Raw genomic sequence first — 19,765 nt, forward strand, 5'->3', positions numbered from 1 at the left:
TTTTTCGTTCTATCAATAGCTGTCCCACGTTCTAGAGATAAGCCGTCGCCACCTCTATTCTTCCCCAACATGGATATCGTGCAGAAGTTCGGTCACCTCAAGCACGACCGGGAGAGACGCTCCTCGCAGCAGCTGGAGACGGACATGGAGCACTATGAAAACCAACAGGGTATGTGCGCCACGCACTGGCCAAGCATTGATCTAACTGACAAGTCTAGCGTTGAATGCGTTGCTTGGCAAATTTGGCCACCCTGATAATGACCACCCGGATCGGAGGTCAAGTGGTGCGGGGAACCTGACGAGCGATATGAGAGAGGCGAACCGGTGCGTGTACAGCGGTATATATAGTTGGTGTGATGCCGTGGACTGACCCGAGTGGCAGGCGACTGTCCATCCAGGACCAACAGGAGCCGGAGCAGAAGGCATGATGGGTCTGGTGGTATTGATGAGATTAATGTATGTAAATGTTAAATGTCGTATGGCCACGATGTCATGGAACTATACCTGGTATCTTGTTACGATCCGTATGGGACAGACATGTAAACTCGGAAAATACTGGAAATACTAACCCAGCCAGGCAATACAATCCAGTATCGATTCGGATAATTACGGTAACTTATCGGCCTCCTGGGCCATGGGGCAGTAGAGATATGCCTTCCCCTCATTACCCCTCATCTCTTGATAGCATCGGATCTCGTTCAGTGTCCGTCTGCAGAAGCTGGATCCGAACTTGTCTCAACGTCGCTGCGGTATCACAACGGTCGTATCCGTGGGAAAGAAGAGGAAACATGTCACGACGGGCTGGTCGGTATAAATGTGCCCTCGCAGCCCAGAAGATTCTCGATAAACTCGATAAACCAAGGTCCATACGATAATTCGCAGCGGGAACCATGGCCACTCCATTCACCTACCATGCCAAGGCTCAGTCGACCTTTAAGCCTCCGTTGATCGCAAACGAGAATGCCTTCCTTGGAGACATCGAATCCAGGTCCGGAGAGCTCCGTCCATCACTTCCCGTGTTGCTCCGTGCGTCGCTGATGCGGATCTAGTGATAAGAGGAACCCCGACAAGCCGATGTCTGCAGGCTTCTATCGTCTGGAAAAGGGAACCCCACTGGTCTACGAATACACGTATGACGAAATGAAGATTATCCTCGAGGGCGAGTTTGAGATTGCCGACGAGACGGGACAAAAGGTCACGGCGACGCCGGGGGATGTGTTTTACTTCCCCAAGGGAGCAAAGATCACGTTCACCACACCGTCGTACGGATTGGCTTTCTATGTGAGTATCCCATTTCCTGAAAGGGAGGGGGATAAGCACGGGGGATGGGTGGTTTCCATGGTAGACGGGTTGGGGGCCGGGCTAACAAGCGATAGACCGGACAACGGGCCCAGGGCGGTGCGTAAACCGGAGAAGGATTCCAGACGATCGCTGGATCTGGACGTGGAACTATGGGACCTGATCCGTAGGGGCTGAGGGGATCTTGTTTCTAGCGAGAGATTGTTTGGGTCGGTCGACCTCGGGACCATGGGTCGGGGTCTCCACCGCGATGTAAACAAACGAGATCGTGATAGATCTTGGACGGAGAGACGTGAGACGAGCAATAATCATTGAACAGGTGTACTCCTGCGTAGTTTGGTGAAGGGCACTGTAGTCGAGAACCAATATATATCCCCAGGACGACCTCCGTGGCCCTGCGTAAACAGTCCGCGCCTGTTCAGCTGAGGCGGGTTCAGCTCCCTCACTAGTGCCAATGACGTGCAGGACTTTTTCTCTCAGGAACCGATCTCTGGACCTCCCGAAGCAGTGGAAACCCAATGAGAAGCGGGTGCCTTGCTGGTTAGTCCGATTAACTCGGGATTCTCGAGCGAAGTTGCTGGGGGAACGAGCACGCAAGGGAGTGGGAACTTGCTTTGGGAGAGAACGAAAGGCGGAGGGCGGAGTTGGTGCCTGGGTGCCTCGGCGGGGGAGCCTCAACTCCTTCCATCAGCTTCATATCTTCTTCTCTTCTTCCTCCATCTTCCTCCTTCACACCCTCTCCTCTGCCATCTTCCAACAAAGCCATTCTTCGGAAGTGGCTTTCCTCCTCCCCGTTCTTTGTCTCGCTCGAGCTGCCTCCCGTCTGAGCCCTGTCTCGTTTCTTTTTCCGGCATCCTCAGCTCATCTGTCTCGCCATCCTCGTTTCTTTTTCTCGATCGGTGGATAACGGCGCCCCTTCGATCTTCCCAGGCGCAATCTCTCGCCCTTCTCCGAGGGCTCGTCGTTCCTCGGCCTCGTATCTGAGATATATCACATTTCTACCCGATTATCTCCATCCGCCATGGCTCTGAACTTCGCCCACGACGCCGAACGTTCGGGTCTGCGACTTCCCAACCCTCCTCCACTGCTTCACACCCGGTCCGGAAACGAACCCTTGGATCGTCCATCTACTCCCATCGGGAATGCATTCACCAGTCCGACGCACACCCCGCAGGGGAGCCCCAGCAAGAACAAAGTGCCTCCTGGTGCCCTCGACCTGCCTAATGTCTTCGACAAGGCCATGAAACTCACGCCCTCCTCCCCCACGAAGCCCACATACAACCACTACAACCACCCCATGTTCTCCCCGCCCAAGGCGCCCGGCGAGGACTTCAACGAGAGCGTCATCCGCCAGCCAGCCAGCAGTCCTACCCGCAAAGCCAACAAGGAGAACACTCCGCCCAATTCGACCCGTTTGGGGAAGGATCTCGGACCCAACCCGGCGGCGGCAGCGATCTCGCGCCAGGAGGCATATAAGAGTCGTGATGGAGACAGCATTCAGAGACGGCAGGTCCAGATGCGCGGACTGACGCCAGAGGAGATGGAGAAACTGCAGAATCCGCGAGTGAAGCGACTGGTCAACGTCACCCAACTGTGTAGGTGCTTTGCGTTTAGGCATTTGATGCGCCCCGCTAACTTGTCCAGATTTCCTCGACCATTACTTCGACCTCCTCAGCTACGTACACAACCGTCAGAACCGCCACTCCCAGTTCCGCTCGGCCTTCCCTGATCCGCCGGCGACCCCGATGGAGGACTACGAACCGGCGCTGCTTAAATACCTCGGGCGTGAACGCGCGCACCTGCGGAAGCGCCGTACGCGGCTGCGCCAGCACGATTTTCAGATTCTCACCCAGGTGGGCCAGGGTGGATATGGGCAGGTCTACCTCGCTCAGAAGAAGGACACTCGGGAGGTTTGCGCCCTGAAGGTTATGAGCAAGAAGCTTCTCTTCAAGCTGGATGAGATCCGCCACATCCTGACCGAGCGAGATATCCTCACGGCGGCCAAGAGCGAGTGGCTGGTCAAGCTGTTATATGCCTTCCAGGATGAGGACCAGATCTACCTCGCAATGGAGTATGTCCCCGGAGGAGACTTCCGAACCCTGCTCAACAACACCGGAGTCCTGCACAACCGCCACGCCCGATTCTACATTGCTGAAATGTTCAGCTGCATCGACGCTCTGCATGCGCTGGGCTATATCCACCGGGATCTCAAGCCCGAAAACTTCCTCATCGACTCGAGCGGCCACGTGAAGCTGACCGACTTCGGGCTGGCGTCTGGCATGCTCAACCCCGGCAAGATCGAGTCCATGCGCGTGAAGCTGGAAGAAGTCGGCAACACTCCCGTCCCGTTCGGACGCCCGATGGAACAACGCACCGTCGCCGAGCGGCGCCAGGGGTACCGGACGCTTCGGGAGCGCCAAGTCAACTACGCCAAGTCGATTGTCGGATCGCCAGACTACATGGCCCCCGAGGTGTTGAAGGGCGAGGAGTATGACTTCACGGTGGACTACTGGAGCTTGGGGTGCATGTTGTTTGAGGCCCTTGCGGGATACCCGCCATTCGCCGGTTCCACGGTGGACGAGACGTGGCAGAACCTGAAGAACTGGCAGAAGGTGCTGCGCAAGCCGGTCTACGAGGACCCGAACTACTTCCTTTCTCGGCGCACCTGGGATCTGATCACCACCCTGGTTGCGTCCAAGGAGAAGCGATTCAAGAACATCCAGGAGATCCACGCCCATGACTATTTCAGCGAAGTGGACTTTTCCCATCTGCGCGAGCAGCGCGCGCCGTTCGTCCCCGAACTGGATTCCGAGACGGACGCGGGCTACTTCGATGACTTCTCGAGCGAGGCGGACATGGCGAAATACAAGGAGGTGCATGACAAGCAGCGCGCGCTGGAAGAGATGGCCGAGCGTGACGACAAGATGAGCAAGGGCCTGTTCGTTGGGTTTACTTTCCGGTATGTCTCCTGCCGCTGATGGGCATCACACATAGCTAACCAACGAGTGCAGTCATCGAAAACCCGCAGTGGATGGAAGCGGACGGGTTTCCCCCCGGAAACCAATTGCGACGGACGGCACGTTTGGCACGATCTTCTGATTCTGCGCGTAAACTGGATCCGGACGAGCTGGTCTCGGACGACCATGGCCTCTGCTGATTGACTGAGCGAGTATGTATGCGTTTAATGGAATTGTCTTATGGGTTTTATGCATTATCGGGTGGAGGGTCATGGTCTGGAGTTGAGTGTTTGTATGATACATTAGAGGTATCGTAGACTGGTAATACAATATCCTGACAGTATACAAGAGTCTATCGGTATACGGCCGTCAGCGGGCCTAATCCACCTCCAACTGATGCACCATCTTCAAGATCTCCGACTCGTTATCTCCGAGCACCGCGCGTCCGTTCGTCCAGTCGACCGTCTAGAAAACAGATCTGTTAGCCCTCGAACGGAACCCAAGAAAGAACACCCAACATACAATCGGCCGCACAAACACCCCCTCTCCACCCTCCTTGAACCGCTTCACCGCATCCTCGGCATCCTGCGCGCCCTTGATCACCTCGCCCACGCTGTACTGCACCGTGTTCTGGCTGGCGCCGGCCGGATTCGCCGTGACGTAGTCGAGGATATTGCGCAGCTGGTCGCTCGTCGGCGGGGCGGTGGTGACCTCCAGCTGGAACTCACCGCGGTTCGACGGGGTGGTTTCGGCGGCGGCGGCGGCGGAGGCCTGTTTGAGGATGTTGAGGGCGCGGGTCGAGGAGGGGAGGGAGGGCGAGTGGAAGAGGGTGATGGGGTCGAGGGTTTTGGCCTGATTGGTGTTGTTAGTGTGTCTTTTCTGGCGCTGTGTGGTGGGACGTACGAAGCGGAAGACCATTGTGGCGATTGAATCTGGAAGTGTAGGGGTTGTTGGTGAGGGAGGGATGGAAGGTGAAGGTGAAGCTGAAGATGAATGAGTCGAGCTGGGACTGATTACGTCATTCCGCCATCCAACCATATTTTTCATGTCTTACATCTATATCTACTTTTCGTCCTCAAGAACCTTCGCTATACTCCGCGCCACATACGCAACATTATCCGCGTTCAAGCCCGCAATTGAGATCCGTGAGTTACCCGCCATGTAAATGTGGTGTTTTTCTGCGTCGTCAGACCATCGCCACGCCCGGATGCATGCAAGATACATACCTTTCAACGTCTTCACCGCACCAGCCGACAGGCCCAGGAACCCAAACATCCCCGACTGTCGCAGGAGATGGTCCCAGTTTCCCGGTGCCGCTGATCCCTGTTAGCCACGGTGACACCATCGACACTACAAACAGCAATACGCACCGTTCCGAACAAGACCCTCATGCAGCGCCCGTCTCATGGACTGGATGCGCCCGCTCATCGTCTTCAGATCCTCCGCCCACAACCCGCGGAGGCCCTCATCGGCGAGAATCCCCGCCGCGATGCGCGCCCCGAACGCCGGCGGGTTGGAGATCTCCGAGCGCTGCAGCGACTCCAGCAGTGATTGACTGTTAACTGCGATGTCGGCCGAGGCCGTCGCGAGGACCAGACATCCCACGCGTTCACCTACGCTCACCCCCATCCACGTCAGCTCTGCTGTCGGTAGTGACGAAAAAAAGGGCCAAGGAAAAAAGAACCCACCGTAGAGCCCCATGTTCTTCGCAAACGACAGACACACCGCGGCCTCCAGCTCCAGCTCCGTGACGAAGTGGCGGATCGCAAACGCGTCCTGGTCCAGATCCCCCGAGTTGAACCCAAGATACGCGGCGTCGAACAGCGGGAAGAGACCCCTCTGTTTCATAATGGCGCCGATCTCGCGCCACTGCGCCGGCGTCGGGTCGAGCCCCGTGGGGTTATGCGCGCAGGCGTGCAGCACGACGATCGACCCGGGGTCTGCGGCGTCGAGCGTCGCCCGGTACGAGTCCATGTCGAGGGTTTTGGCGGCCGGGTCGTAGTACCGGAAAGTCTGGCAGTCGAAGCCGAGCGTCGAGAAGACAAGATGGTGGTTCGACCAGGTCGGCTCGGGGATGTAGACTTTGCGCGAGGACGCGGCCGGTTGGCAGCTTGCGAGGATGCGGCCCGCGAGGTGGAGCGCGCCTGTCCCGGACAGTGTCTGGCAGGTTGCGATCTGGGCATTGTTAGTGGCGGCAGTTTTTGCATTCGGGTTGAGGGGACAGACAGACCTTGTTGCGGTTTGCTGCGTACGACTGCGGTCCCAGAGCGAGCTCGGCGGCCTTCTCCCGGAACTGTGCCAGGCCGAGAATGGGCAGATATTCATGCTGGAGACCCTTGTCGATGATGAGCTGTCGGCTGCGGGCCACGGAGGGCAAGACCCATGGTTGCGCTTTGCTGTCTCTGTATGCGCCTTGGCCTAGATTCACTTTCTTGGGGAATGAGTCTGCCAGGTATTCGGCTGTCAGGGCGAAGATGGCGTCGGGAGGGATGTATGGGGCGGAGGCGAAACGAGACGCCGTTGTCGAAATAGAACCCATTTTGAGGATATGCACATATACATGTATGAGGTTGTCAATGGGAGATTATTCTACGGCGTGTTGGAATAATAAATATGCTGGATACCCCGCATGGCGATTGATCGAAGGTATATCAAGTCGGCACGGCAGCCGATTGACTCGAGATATCGGGGCCGCTTTCCGAGTACCGTTATATCATCGAGCGTTGCCCTGCGTTCAATGTGGCATTAAACCCCCAAGATGATTGTAATTCTGGTTTAGCTCATCACACGCATCCATTTAACCATCAGTTGCGCTCGTCTCGTCTTGTTTGGTCGCTCGGAAGGGCAGCCGTTCGGGTATATAGACCGCCCATCTGCAACCTGAACCATTGCAGTCCTCATGATGACCGACCATCTCCAACGCGGGGTACTCTTCCCCCCGGTCACCTTTCCGATATTATAGAACCTCGTAGCACTTGGCCCTGGAGCTGTTAGACATCTACTGTACGTATACGCAGCCTGACCATGGCAGACGGTATGGCTTCGCTCGATCTGCCGAGAGACTACCTCTCCGGTCCCATGAAAGAGGTCATCGTTGGCGCAGCTGGAGGAGTCACGCAGGTTTTGATCGGTGCGTTTGACAGACGCAGTATACAACATAGAGTTGACTCCCTCCAGGACAGCCATTCGACATCGTCAAGGTGCGAATGCAGACGCAAGCCAACGAGGGCGCCATGCGCGTCGCACAGCACATCTTAAAGCGTGAAGGGCCTCTAGCATTCTACAAAGTGAGCTGGCATATACAACCACTCGGTAATGCTCTATACTGACACCTCAGGGAACATTGTCCCCTCTCGTAGGAGTGGGAGCTTGCGCACGTCTCTCCCCCAATCCGTAAACTACCTCCTAACAATTTCCACAGATCAGTATAGTATACACCTCCTTCCACGGATTCTCCACCCTCCTCCATTCCCTCAACCCTACCTCCCCATCCCTGAGCCTACCCCAAACCTACCTCGCTGGCGGCATGGCCGGCCTCACAAACAGCCTCATCTCGGGACCAATGGAGCACATCCGCATCCGGCTACAAACTCAATCCACCACGTCCGTCCCGGCCGCATACACGGGCGTGCGCGGCTGCATCCGCCACATCGTCCAGCAGGGCGGACCGTCAGGCCTCTACCGTGGACAGACGGCGACGATGTTGCGCGAATTCCACAGCTACGGCATCTGGTTCTCGGTGTTTGAGGTGCTGCTCTCGCTGGCCATGAAGGTCGAGGAGAAGCCGCGCGATCAGATCGCCGGTTGGAAGATCGCCGCCTGCGGCGCCTTGACCGGTGAGGTCCTCTGGACCGCGAACTATCCATTTGATGTTGTCAAGAGTAAGATGCAGGCGGATGGGTTTGGCGCTGACCGTCGCTATCGGGACATGCGCGACGTCGTGCGTCAGACGTGGGCCGAGGCCGGCGCTCGGGGCTTCTTTAATGGGCTGGGGCCGACGTTGTTGAGGGCTGTGCCTGTGTCTGCGGGGACTTTTGTTGTGTAGGTTCGGTCGAAACGAGAATGCGAGAACGAGCTAACGTGGTGTAGTGTTGAGGCTGTCCGGAGGAGGATCTGATTGACTGGCTGGACTATGGATCTGGAGTCGGGCCTGTCATGCTGGTGGTGGATGAATGACCACACCGTACTTATAAATCGATTAAATCCATTGACCATCATATCCCAAGTGGCACCGGCATACAGGGCCGAGTCCCGGCACATCTCCTCTTCGTATTCCCCTCGGCCCCAGTTGGACCGGACATCTATATAAAACCAACACCACACTATACTACACCACGCCAACAACCCAGAGCAACACTAGTAAGATGGTCCTCCCCAAGACCGAAAAAGACCCGCAGCTTCTCGAAAAGGCCAAGGGCCTCCAATCCGTCTGTTGGGGAGACGAGTATGAGCGGATGATCTCGGGCATGCTGTAGACCCTCCGGTTCTCGATCCTTCATGAAGATAGCCCCAGGCTCACGATGTAACAGGTACTCACCCGTGGCGCCCGAGCTCATCGAAGGGCGTCTGCGAGCCCGCCGCCTAACAGCCGAATTCAACGCTCCCCAACACCCTGATACGTCTCCTGCGGAGACGGCCTCCCGACGGGAGACTATCCTGCGGACGCTGTTTGGGCGCGCAAGCGGAGAGGTGTATATCGAGCCGCCGTTGTTCGTGGATTACGGGTGCAATATTAGTGTCGGGAATGGGTTCTACGCTAACTTCAAGTACGACTGCTGTGCTTCAGGCTTGGGAGGCGAGTGTCGACTAACGGTGTATCTAGTCTCACGGTTCTGGATTGCGGGCTCGTCACTATCGGTGACCATGTGGAGATCGGCCCGAATGTCAATATCATTACTGGGGAGCATGAGACGGATATTGAGATGCGGAGGGCGCACCGTGGAATGGAGTTTACGAGGGAGGTCATCATCGGCGATGACTGCTGGATTGGCGCTAATGTCACTGTTCTGGGGGGTGTGACGATTGGCGAGGGCAGCTCGGTTGGTGCTGGGTCGGTGGTGAAACGAGACGTGCCTCCATTCAGTGTGGTTGTTGGGAATCCTGCGAGGGTGGTCCGGTCTGCCCGTCAGGAGACATGAATCAGAGGGACGAGGGTTATGATGCTGGATTCATGATATGAACAGAGTATCATACATATGAGCCATACAGTCATGAAATATGCAGAACAAGCAACCGATTATATACAACGCAAATAGGTATCGTGCAAATTACCATCCAAATTTCTCCACATGCAAGTATATCCCTTGGGCACCAGTACCCTTGTGAACAGCTCGCTCATCACTCAGATACACCACGCTCCGGCGGACATCATCAGACAGCCCCTCTGGCCCACACACAACAACGGCGCTCTCGCCCTCGGCTCGTTCCAGGACCTTCCGGATGATGGTACGCGGCTGTGGCCGTCCCGAGACGACGGGAAGGTAGTGCGACGCAGATTCGATCCGCTCAAGGGGAGCTCCCGCCGCCGCCGCACCCTTATCAGACACCTGGACTGCCTCCAATGGCTGGGGTGCATGACCGGAACAGGTGCAGGTGTGTTGGGCGACCTCGTCTTCGTCCTCCACGGAGACGGTGCAACAGCAGCAACCCCCACTGGGGAGACAGCCTGTTTGCGGAGCAGACGTTGCCGGGGGAGGTACCGAGTGGATGGAGATCTCGTCGGGGCTGGAATTCTTCTCATCGATATTTTCAGTCGGAATTGCGTCATTCTTCACGACAACCGGTTCAGATAGGGCAGGCTTTGTGAGCACTGCTGGCCCCGACTGGGCCTCCAACTTCTCATCGCAGGTCACGTAGATACTGAGGTCGATCTCGCGCGGGAAATCCGGTTGCGCGAGTTGACAAGCTTCCACGTCCGCAAGCACGGTCTGTAGTTGTGTCTCGCACCAGCTGAGTTGAGCCCGGGATTTGACTACCCACACAAAACGGAGGCGTTTGGTGGTGGCCAGACGGGTCTTGGTGGGCGAATCTCGGCTGCATTCTGTCTTCCAGCGGGAAACGATATCTCGCAGACATGGTAAAGTATATGTAATACCCATACCTCCAGCAATGAGCACAACACTGTCGAATTGCTGCAGGGGGCGGATCGTCCCATAGGGCCCATCTATGAAGACAGTGCGGGACTTTTGGACCGGCGAAGCGTCGGTGGAGCCGAGGATGTTGTGGGATTTGGATGCGTAACGGAAAAACCGCCGGGTGCCGCCTTTCTCAGCGCGTACGAGGAACTCCATCTTGTTGTCGTCGGGAATTGAGGCAATTGTGAACGGGTGGCTCTGCAGCGGGACAACCGAATGGCAGGTGAGAAAGACGTGCTGGCCCGGCTTCCACCGCACACCCGGGTTCTCAATGGTGATACGAGTGACGTTCCCGGGAAGGGGGGTGAAGGAGGCATGGTTAGCCCACAGAGGGTGGCGGGCAGACGAGTGGAAAAGCGAAAGATTTGCGTATGTTGCCCATAGGTAGCGTGCGACTCGATCGAATACCAAAAAACCAATCGAGATCCACACCCAGACCTTGACTTCCGCCGGTGCATGCAGCCAGACGGCGACGGTGAAGCCCACAAAGGTGACGAGGTGCTGGAGGACGAAGATCTCGTAGCTTAGTCGACGGACGGGGGCCATCGAGGTGAGTACGATAAAAGTGAGAATGCACCAAGCGGCGAAGCCCCGCTTTGATAACGCGTCGTTTTGCAGCTGGTGTACAATGTAGTCATAACGGCCCCAATCGCGGAACCAGAATCCCATATGAATAGTGGCTGTCAGCCAGAGCGTTCGTGCAGCCCACCGATGGAACCAGTTCAGGCGTTCGTAGCTCATGCCAACGAGGAAGCCGATGATGTTCTGTCTTCCCGCCAGCAGGAAGATCAACGGGAGTTGCGCGATGGTCACGAAGCCCGTGCGATAGCCGACATCTTCCCACTTCCACTGGTTGGTGGTGTCCAACTTGTAGAAACAAAAGACGAGGACGACCACGAGGTTGGCGAGAATGATGGCGAGCGGACCCAAGGGCGCAAAGTGGAATGTACGACCGCCAATGGATAGTGGGGGAAGCGTCGCATAGCTCGCTTCCCGCACGATGGCGGTTAAAGTGGCATATGTGTTGAAGAAGAGAGACTTGGGTTTGGATGGGGTAAGGGTTGTATCACGCAGTCTGCAGGAGTTAATGGGGGTTGTTCAGTATGAGGATGGACATGGGTTACCTTTGTATGGCGAGGAAGCGATTTAGAAGATTGACGATCGTCCCCGCGGCGATGGCACTTCCGACGACGGCCCAGTACATCTTCTGCAGGTAGAAGAGACTGGGGACGCCGTCGCCCATGGACATGGAGCCCATGGGACCCATGTCCATGCTCATTGACATGATGAGGGAGGGAGCATGTTGGAGAAGTCAAAAAGAAGAAGAAGAAGGACGAAGATAAAGTGTCGAATGAAGATGATACGCTGACTACACAGTACTAATAATCTGCTCAATGGGGAAATGCGCCGGCGGCTGATTGGTGGGCCGCGGGAAAATATGCTCACCTGGGGCCCAATGGGCGGGCGGAGAATGTGCTCAAGGGGCCCCACCGGGCCGCGTTCATTTGCCCACTTCGCTGCATTTAAAAAGAGCCGGACAGTCAGCGTCTAGTCGTGATGCCATCCGGGTTGTTGTATATACGGGCTTTTTTTCCCCTTCATCTCGTCCTCTTCCCATCTCTCCCTCCTTTCTCTCGTCAAGGGAGGGCCTGTACATTCCATACCGCTCCCGAATCCTCTGACATTCCGCTTCCACCATGGATATAAGCAGTATGGATCATTCCTCCATGTCCTCTTCCTCTTCCTCTTCTTCCTCCTCCTCCATGTCCATGACCATGGTGTTCATGAACGCCCATGACACCCCGCTGTTCTCCTCCCAATGGACTCCCTCCTCCACCGGCTCCTACGCGGGTACTTGTATTTTCCTCATCGTTCTATCCATCATCGCCCGGTTACTCGTCGCCTTCAAGGCCGTCATGGAGCGACATTGGTTGGCGGTCCATCTCAACCGTCGCTATGTGGCCATTGCAGGCAAATCCACCGAGGCTGGACGCATTGACGCCGACCCCGACGCAAAGACCGCCTCATTGGTGACGGCGCAGGGCGTTGAAGAATCGGTCAAGGTGGTCCGACGGTTGACCCATGAGCCACTGCCGTGGAGATTTAGCGTGGACTTGCCCCGCGCCTTTCTTTTTCTCTGCATCACGGGTGTATCCTATCTCCTGTAGGTCTTTGTCCCAATCGGATGCATATCAAGCGGGAGACTAACTTTGGCCAGGATGCTGGCGGTCATGACCATGAATGTGGGGTATTTCTGCTCGGTGCTGGGAGGGGCCTTTCTCGGGGAGCTCATGGTCGGGCGATATGTCCAGTGGAATGAACACAGCCATTGAGTTTGCGATTGATGTTTCTAGCGAATATTTGCATGGGTTGGCGTTATGATCTAACTAGATACCTTGATTATGATCCAAATGACGATGTTTAATCGATTCCATAGTAGTACCTAGTATACTCGTGGTCTGGACCCTGGATCTGCCCGGCGGAACCAGCCACTTGCTCATGAGAAGAAATGAGCACATTTCCTAGCCTCTTTCGTCCTAGCGGACAGCAACAACACTCTACTACTAGCCAACACTGAACACTCAACTCTCCATAAAACCACCTATACGGAGGACGCCGTAGGATACATCCCCACATGCCCCCGTCAATTTCCGTCCTGTATATAACATAACCAACTCCCACTTCACAACACCTCACAACACGTCTCCCACTGTTCCCCTTGCCCCTAATACCACCGCCATCATGAAGCTAGCCCTCCTCTCCCTCGCCTCATTGGCGCCTCTAGTGGCCGCCCATTTCGAATTGAACTACCCTCCCAGTCGCGGTGTCAACGAGGACAAGATGACCGAATTCCCCTGTGGTGGTTTCGCCGTCTCCTCGAATCGCACCCAGATCTCCCTCTCGGACCCCTCGTTCCCGGTCTCCCTGACTATGGGCCACGATGAGACCGCTCTCGAAGTCCTCCTCGCCCTCGGAAACGATCCCGGCAGTAACTTCAATATTACCTTGAAACCCACCTTCCGCGTTGAAGGTCTCGGTTCCTTCTGTATCTCCAGCATCGAGCTGGATTCCTCCGTCCTAGGCACCAATCTGACCGACGGCATGAACGCTACCGTGCAGGTTCAATCCAATGGCGACCCGTCGGGTGGTCTCTACTCGGTATGTTGCGTTTGCCTTCCACTACACGTTTATCCGATAGTCCCCGATACTGATTGATGTCTGTCCAGTGCGCCGATATCCAGTTCTCCGCCAGTGCAACCTCGTCCGAGCCTTCGTCCTGCAAGAACGGCACCGGGATCACCGCGATTCCCTTCACCGGAGCTTCCGCCCAGCGCAATGCCAACGAGTCTACCGCTGAGGGCGCCGCTCAAAGCGGAAGTGGTAGCTCTGGCGGTTCGGCTACCACCTCCACCGCCGGTGCAGTTCCCCTCCAGACTGCAGCCTGGGGGGTCCTGGGTGCTGCTGTTGCCGGTGGCCTTGCTATTCTATGAGGGTGAATCGTCGTTTTGGATTGGTTCACTGATGCCTCATGTGGGCGGATTATGGTTACGAGTGTTGGTGTTACGAGAAATGACAATCAATCCTGCATAACTAAGGGTGTACTTGTATGATATATGCGCTTTGAGAGTTGAATATCGGGAAATCCCATGGACCCAATTATGTACATGGGTACTTTACATGCACTATGCATTGTCTCTCGTATTCCTTATTCAATATGACAGTCCGACTGGCTGGGGTAGTCGTCCCAATGCTCGCTTCTACCCAGATCTAGATTGTTTACGGCTTGCTTCATTCCACCGTTGTGCTGGTTCGCGGAAGTCGGCGTCGAAATCGACATTGGCTGTACCGATTCATTGCCCATAAAGCCATAGAATGGGCTGCGAACCTTGCCTCTGAGGTAAACCGCGGATCCATCCATCTGGTAGAAGCCTTTACCACTGTCGTATTTATGTGCAAAGTTAGACATGGTTCCAACGTGGGTTGTCGCGGGATTGGGTCCTTCCATCGTGGGACGGTAATGTTAAGTTTAGCTTTGTGCTTGATTCGGTATTTGGCCGGGATCATAATAGTAGGACTGTATTTGTCCCAATCTTTCGAAGCTTCCTCGGCGCGGATTGGGTCGATTGGTGTCTCTCTCTTGGTTCTTTTCGGGTCGTTTGGGTCGCCCATCGGACGGCCTCGTCCGCGACCTATGGTGATTCGTGTGACGCGGTGAGATATGACGCAGAAATGAGTATGATGATGATGAAGGATATGGTACAGAGATAGTGGGGAAGAGAGTGGTTGGGAAGTGGGTGAAGTGAAGTGAGAGTGAAGGTGAGGTACGACAGAAGAGTAGGGAAGACTTAAAGACCATAAGTGTAGGAATATCATAACAAAGGAAACGTGAGGTGAAGTGAATCTATAGGTTCGAACGTTACTCTCCTTGGCTATTGCGCCGAAGTACGATCAATAAATACATGCGAGATTTTATCATATAGTCCAAGCGATTCTACCCAGAGAAGACGATCCTAACTAGATGGGAGATAAATCTAGAAACCCCGTAAAGGTTCTCTGACTAACTAGCTCCTAAACCGTGTCATTAGGTGATAGTCTCAACACCTGACTTCGAAATTTTTGAAGCATAGCTTTCAGTGATTGCATTGCCAAACGACAAAGGTCGTCAGTATGGAACAACACAGGAACACAGGGGAAAAGTGAAAGGGAAAAAAAAATATTCACAAAACACTAAAAATAGTACATTCTACGAATATCATAGATTATATTTCGCTTCCAATAACCGTCCATCATAAGCAAATGGCTCATGATTTGTCAAATCTGTCTCTGATATGAGCATTCCCTTGTTAGCCGTTAGCAGAAATTTAAGACCCTAGTTTATTCAAATGAGTCCTTTCAACCATAGCGGGATTTAAACTGCTCGTCCAAAGCCTCAGATGGATTAAACTCAGCCAATTCTTCTACCGATTTAATTTTAAGAATTCCCTGTCAGAAATAACAATGATTAGACGAAACACACCCGTCACGCTAGATGAACATTACCGACGACTTTCCTACTAGGCGTTGACTTAATTTGGCTGTGCGACGACTTGGGGATTAGGATATTGAAGACCGTTTAGGGCAGGGCAGTTAGGCAACAGTCCAGGGCTATATATGGAACGGTCACGTGCGCTATCTACAAAACGGCTAAGCAGCGATGACTCCGCGTCATCATCACAATTCAATTGTGAGACAAGAATAAGAACAATCCCACAATACAGACCATGGACAACCTCAAGCGGCTACGTAAAGTTGGTAGGTAAACAGCTGAACGCCCTGTTGCCACACGGCTGATCTTTTGCAGGCCGCGTTGAACAATACTCCACAGCTCGCCATCATCTGAAATACTACTACAATGTGGCTGTAGCAGCCACCTATAGCCTCCCGGAGGCATTCACCCTCCCGGTAGAGGATTACATATTCAAGGCTTGTGAGATCCTCATCGGTCAACATCCCGTGCTCTCCGCTATCCCCCTGCGTGAAGACACCAATGAACCCTACTGGGCGCGGCTCCCAGAGATAGACCTGAGCCAGGCCGTTCAGTTCAAACAGCGCACTAGCGCCATTTCCGAAGCGGATGACTATGACCCAGAGCTGGACGAGATTCTGCAAGAGCAACACAACACTCCGTACACTGCTCCCCGTCCATATTGGCGGCTCTGTGTCTTGACCGAAGTGACTGAACCGCGCCGGTTCACCGCAGTCTTCGTCTTCCACCATGCAATTGGAGACGGTTCTTCCGGAAAAGCTTTCCACCTAACCCTGCTCAAGGCGTTGCGCTCAGCGGCAGACCTCAAACCCGGTGAGGCGAAGCAAGTTATCGCGTCACCCGGAAGCCCTCTTCTCCCACCGCTGGAAGACGCTCATCCTCTTCCTCTCTCCATCTCCTATATAGCCAGCACAATTTGGAGCCAAATAATATGGCCCTCACGAAGCGCAGGGCTCTGGACTGGTGCGGAGATCCGTCTCCCTCTGTCGACTCAAATCCGCCACATCGCCTTTGCGGAGCGCACCGCCTCCGCCTTCCGGAATCTCTGTCGCCAGAACAGCACGACCGTTACGGCCGCGCTTGAAACACTCGTCGCACGCGCGCTGTTCCAGAATCTGCCCCAGCGCTTCACGCAGCTGCAGTCCTCTGTGCCGATGTCCCTGCGGAAGCTGCTCCCGCCCAATATCACGGATGAGTCCATCGGCGTCTGGGTTGCCGATATCAAGGAGACCTACGATCGGAGCGCGTTGGAGACGGAGTCCTTTCCGTGGAATGAGGCACAGCGTTCGCGCAAAACCATTGAGAAGGCGGTCCAGCGACAGGGGAAAGATATGTCCACGGGGCTGTTGAAGCTCGTCAGCGATATGCATGGGTATTTCAAGGGTAAGATTGGGAAGCAGCGGGATAGCAGTTTGGAGGTGTCTAATCTCGGAGCGGTTGCTCTAGACGGAGCGCAGGACACCTCCATGCCACGGATTGGACGCGTCGTCTTCTCGCAGTGTGGAAGTGTGACGGGCACTGCGCTGGAGGCTTCTGTCATCACTGGTGGTGATGGATGTCTTGTGATGACGTTCTGCTGGCAGGAAGGCACCGTAGAGGATGGGCTTGTTTCGTCAGTTATTGACGCTGTCAAGACAGAGCTGAATTATGTGTGCGCTGCATAAGATATTTATAGATTCTACCTAATATATATAGAGTAAAGTAAATCTCATAATGGCACCGGCTTCCCAATATGTCCAAGGCGCAAGGACGTTCTGCTGCTATGCACGCTTTGATATCTGCCAGTGAGTGATGGAAACAGCAAATGGTACAGAGTGGTCAGGAAATTGGTGTTGTTGAGAGCACCTGGGATGCGAATGGCGCATTTGTGCTCCCGAAGCATTCTCTGACTCACTTGGGATGGAAGGCTTAGATCGATGGGGTGATGATCACCCTTTTTCTTTCCTCATTGAATTTTTTTTATTTCCCCTGCTTTGGTCTGACTGTCAGGATAGATTGAGACATACTAGATATGCAAGACACGACCAGTTGATGCGCATGAAAGAATGTTTTGCTTCTTTTCTCAGTACCAGCCTAGATGCTGTATTTTGGCAGTCTTTAAACATCCCAGTAATCTACTCTCGATCCCTCAACAATAGCTACCTAAACTGCATGGAGCACAGTGAGGGAGGGGAAGAGAGACACCGGCCCAATGACCTGTTCGGCTATGATGACGGTGGTCAATGTCTCTATTAAGTAACTACCGATCTGATCATATTAGGTTATTGTAGTACTTGGACCGGCTAAACAGTGTGCTTTCTATAATACTTCATCATGGATAAACTAATGTCGATCATTCACGATCTCAGAAAGCCAAATAGTCATTCCTGATCAGAAGTTTTATCCCCAAATCCGAAAAACGTAACATCACCAGTCACATGCTCTGTGATTAAAGTATTGCCTGCTACAACAGCAGCCCTTGCTCTATAGTCATAAGGAAGCATTATGGCTTCTTTATTTCCATAGTAGATCCAGTTGCCATCCACGAATAAGTCCTCACTGCGTTCGTTGCGGATTGGCTTTGGGGATCCATAGAAAGAACTAATATCAATCCGGCCATTGCTTGTGTGGATTGTCTTGCCATCATTGGAGAAGCGAACATCCACGAGGTCATCGGAATACACAGGCAATCTCCATGTTCCCATTGTATTTCCCGAGATTATGTCCCAGGCGCGAACAGTGTAATCCCCAGCGATTGACGCAAGGAGCTTTGCATTTGGAGAGAAAGCCATACCAATTACGCTCCATCCATTAGGGGTGCTGTAGCTGAATGAAGTCTTCAGGCGGGTTGAACGCGTGCAAAAGACCAGGATTTTTTCATAACCAGCCTGGCACGCAATCATCTTTCCATCAGGCGACCATGTGATCGGGCTTTTGAGGTCTGTGTGTGGCCCCAAAGCTGTGCATCGTGATTCGTTCCTCACATCCCATATCTCGAGCGTCCCCGTGCTTTGTTCCATGAATGCGAGCAGTTTACCATCGGGGGAGAAGGCTGGCGTCGAGACTCTCTCCATACGGCTTCTGAATGTGTGAAGCAACGTGCCTGTCCTGACATCCCAAATGGTGATTATAGGGATATTTCCTGCGTCGTTTCTTGTTTCTAGAGGGGGTTCGTCGTTCCGGTTATCGCAAGAATTACCATAAAAGGTGACAGAATAGCCGTTATAATGGAAGCCATGTGCAAGGAGATTGCCATCTGAACTGAATGCCCACGTCCCAGGTGCCTCATGATGATGGTAAATGCTCCGAACAAATTCCCCTGTTGCAGTGTCCCATAATTTGGCCTCACGTACATGAGATGTGAGTAACAAGTTTCCGTCTGGGGAATACAGTGGAGAAGGAAAATAAGTAGTCGTGCGAGAACCAGAAGTCGTACTAGATGTCTGCTCCACCAAATCACGAACCTCTTCGGTTTTGATACCCCAAAGACCAACCTTGTCGCCACTGACAGAAGCCACTGTTGTGTGATTGGGTGACAGCAAAAGTCCTTTTATTTTTGTCTTCGTGGACCTAGGCATCGATTGCGCAGTAAGGTCCCACAGCCGAATCAGACGATCATGCGACGCAGTTGCCAGCACATCATTGTTGGGAGAGAATGATGCCTGAGACCATCCATTTGGGGTACTGTCGAGTTCTTTGCAAAGCTCTCCTGTTGCAGCATTCCAGACTTTAATCCGACCAGAGGCATACCTGCCCGTACCATTTGCACCGGTATGCGTTCCCATAGATGTGAAGAACTTTCCATCTGAGGAAAATTTCAATCCAACACAATGCGCGTCAAAGGTTTCCCGCAACTCTCCAGATACAAAATCCCAGGCCTGGACTTTGTCTCCGCTGGATAGCAGAGTCTTATTGTCTGGTAAGAACACAATGTCATCAGTGGGAGAGCCAAGTTCGCGCCTATGCAGTAGATCCCCATTCGTGAGGTCCCAAAAACTTATGATGTTGTCGAAATCCAAAGCAGCAATCACTTTACTGTCGTTAGAAAACGCCACGCGAAAGCAGCTAGCATCATCACCACAAAAATTTTGCACTTGAGAGCCATCTTTCGTGCTATAGATCAAAATTGTGCCATTTTCACCAGATAAAGCTAGTAGCTTGCCATCGTTGGAAAAAGTCAAGGCAAATATTCTGAAATGTGCGTCGAGCAGCCCCATAGCAGTTCCGGCCTCAACGTCGATCAACTGGATTTCCGTATCGGATGTTGAGACGGCCAGTGTCCTATCTCGAGAGAAGGCGTGGATATTGGCTCTGCATTCCTCAAATGAAGATCTCACTTCCTTTGTCAGAATACCCTTGGTTACATCCCA

The 19,765-nt window shown here is 53.9% G+C and overlaps 13 protein-coding genes across 13 annotated transcripts; 8 read left to right on the plus strand and 5 right to left on the minus strand.

The window, feature by feature from the left end:
• Positions 1-69: 69 nt before the first annotated feature.
• BDV59DRAFT_197621 (uncharacterized protein) lies at positions 70-428 on the plus strand (the record flags this gene model as incomplete). The annotated part of the gene is made up of 3 exons (XM_073692973.1): positions 70-169; positions 219-324; positions 383-428. 3 exons carry the CDS (start codon positions 70-72, stop codon positions 426-428), a joined length of 252 nt encoding a protein of 83 aa, XP_073553507.1.
• A 157-nt stretch (positions 429-585) lies between these two features.
• On the plus strand, positions 586-2,014 carry BDV59DRAFT_167445 (cupin domain-containing protein). Its single transcript, XM_073687902.1, has 3 exons — positions 586-988; positions 1,050-1,281; positions 1,377-2,014. Exons 1-3 carry the CDS (start codon positions 891-893, stop codon positions 1,404-1,406), a joined length of 360 nt encoding a protein of 119 aa, XP_073553508.1. The 5' UTR covers positions 586-890; the 3' UTR covers positions 1,407-2,014.
• Positions 2,015-2,022: 8 nt separating this feature from the next.
• BDV59DRAFT_167448 (serine/threonine-protein kinase) lies at positions 2,023-4,524 on the plus strand. Its single transcript, XM_073687903.1, has 3 exons — positions 2,023-2,894; positions 2,944-4,258; positions 4,311-4,524. Exons 1-3 carry the CDS (start codon positions 2,321-2,323, stop codon positions 4,396-4,398), a joined length of 1,977 nt encoding a protein of 658 aa, XP_073553509.1. The 5' UTR covers positions 2,023-2,320; the 3' UTR covers positions 4,399-4,524.
• On the minus strand, positions 4,525-5,216 carry BDV59DRAFT_167450 (uncharacterized protein). The gene is made up of 3 exons (XM_073687904.1): positions 5,160-5,216; positions 4,779-5,108; positions 4,525-4,721 (listed from the first exon to the last, which is right to left on the minus strand). Exons 1-3 carry the CDS (start codon positions 5,172-5,174, stop codon positions 4,635-4,637), a joined length of 432 nt encoding a protein of 143 aa, XP_073553510.1. The 5' UTR covers positions 5,175-5,216; the 3' UTR covers positions 4,525-4,634.
• A 102-nt stretch (positions 5,217-5,318) lies between these two features.
• Positions 5,319-6,795, minus strand: BDV59DRAFT_197625 (pyridoxal phosphate-dependent transferase; the record flags this gene model as incomplete). Its single annotated transcript, XM_073692974.1, has 5 exons — positions 5,319-5,434; positions 5,483-5,572; positions 5,627-5,896; positions 5,945-6,431; positions 6,487-6,795. The coding sequence occupies 5 exons, from the start codon at positions 6,793-6,795 to the stop codon at positions 5,319-5,321; spliced, it is 1,272 nt and encodes a 423-aa protein (XP_073553511.1).
• A 485-nt stretch (positions 6,796-7,280) lies between these two features.
• On the plus strand, positions 7,281-8,928 carry BDV59DRAFT_206999 (mitochondrial carrier protein; the record flags this gene model as incomplete). The annotated part of the gene is made up of 4 exons (XM_073694908.1): positions 7,281-7,386; positions 7,434-7,543; positions 7,594-7,629; positions 7,678-8,928. 4 exons carry the CDS (start codon positions 7,281-7,283, stop codon positions 8,299-8,301), a joined length of 876 nt encoding a protein of 291 aa, XP_073553512.1. The 3' UTR covers positions 8,302-8,928.
• Positions 8,621-9,394, plus strand: BDV59DRAFT_197627 (sugar O-acetyltransferase; the record flags this gene model as incomplete). The annotated part of the gene is made up of 3 exons (XM_073692975.1): positions 8,621-8,727; positions 8,786-9,022; positions 9,079-9,394. 3 exons carry the CDS (start codon positions 8,621-8,623, stop codon positions 9,392-9,394), a joined length of 660 nt encoding a protein of 219 aa, XP_073553513.1.
• BDV59DRAFT_167456 (metalloreductase) lies at positions 9,332-11,713 on the minus strand. Its single transcript, XM_073687905.1, has 2 exons — positions 11,515-11,713; positions 9,332-11,465 (listed from the first exon to the last, which is right to left on the minus strand). Exons 1-2 carry the CDS (start codon positions 11,673-11,675, stop codon positions 9,524-9,526), a joined length of 2,103 nt encoding a protein of 700 aa, XP_073553514.1. The 5' UTR covers positions 11,676-11,713; the 3' UTR covers positions 9,332-9,523.
• Positions 11,714-11,958: 245 nt separating this feature from the next.
• On the plus strand, positions 11,959-12,913 carry BDV59DRAFT_167458 (copper transporter family protein). The gene is made up of 2 exons (XM_073687906.1): positions 11,959-12,554; positions 12,609-12,913. The coding sequence occupies exons 1-2, from the start codon at positions 12,088-12,090 to the stop codon at positions 12,721-12,723; spliced, it is 582 nt and encodes a 193-aa protein (XP_073553515.1). The 5' UTR covers positions 11,959-12,087; the 3' UTR covers positions 12,724-12,913.
• Positions 12,914-12,998: 85 nt separating this feature from the next.
• Positions 12,999-14,030, plus strand: BDV59DRAFT_9586 (putative GPI anchored protein). Its single transcript, XM_073697396.1, has 2 exons — positions 12,999-13,549; positions 13,618-14,030. The coding sequence occupies exons 1-2, from the start codon at positions 13,133-13,135 to the stop codon at positions 13,879-13,881; spliced, it is 681 nt and encodes a 226-aa protein (XP_073553516.1). The 5' UTR covers positions 12,999-13,132; the 3' UTR covers positions 13,882-14,030.
• On the minus strand, positions 13,893-14,845 carry BDV59DRAFT_9604 (uncharacterized protein). Its single transcript, XM_073697403.1, has one exon. The coding sequence runs from the start codon at positions 14,762-14,764 to the stop codon at positions 14,180-14,182; it is 585 nt and encodes a 194-aa protein (XP_073553517.1). The 5' UTR covers positions 14,765-14,845; the 3' UTR covers positions 13,893-14,179.
• A 738-nt stretch (positions 14,846-15,583) lies between these two features.
• BDV59DRAFT_167461 (uncharacterized protein) lies at positions 15,584-17,447 on the plus strand. Its single transcript, XM_073687907.1, has 2 exons — positions 15,584-15,682; positions 15,732-17,447. Exons 1-2 carry the CDS (start codon positions 15,652-15,654, stop codon positions 17,078-17,080), a joined length of 1,380 nt encoding a protein of 459 aa, XP_073553518.1. The 5' UTR covers positions 15,584-15,651; the 3' UTR covers positions 17,081-17,447.
• A 237-nt stretch (positions 17,448-17,684) lies between these two features.
• Positions 17,685-18,924, minus strand: BDV59DRAFT_167463 (WD40 repeat domain-containing protein). The gene has a single exon (XM_073687908.1). The coding sequence runs from the start codon at positions 18,467-18,469 to the stop codon at positions 17,777-17,779; it is 693 nt and encodes a 230-aa protein (XP_073553519.1). The 5' UTR covers positions 18,470-18,924; the 3' UTR covers positions 17,685-17,776.
• Positions 18,925-19,765: the final 841 nt, after the last annotated feature.

The sequence above is a fragment of the Aspergillus ambiguus genome, assembly GCF_047715705.1.
Source record: "Aspergillus ambiguus strain CBS 117.58 unplaced genomic scaffold BDV59scaffold_1, whole genome shotgun sequence".
NCBI classification, from domain to species: domain Eukaryota; kingdom Fungi; phylum Ascomycota; class Eurotiomycetes; order Eurotiales; family Aspergillaceae; genus Aspergillus; species Aspergillus ambiguus.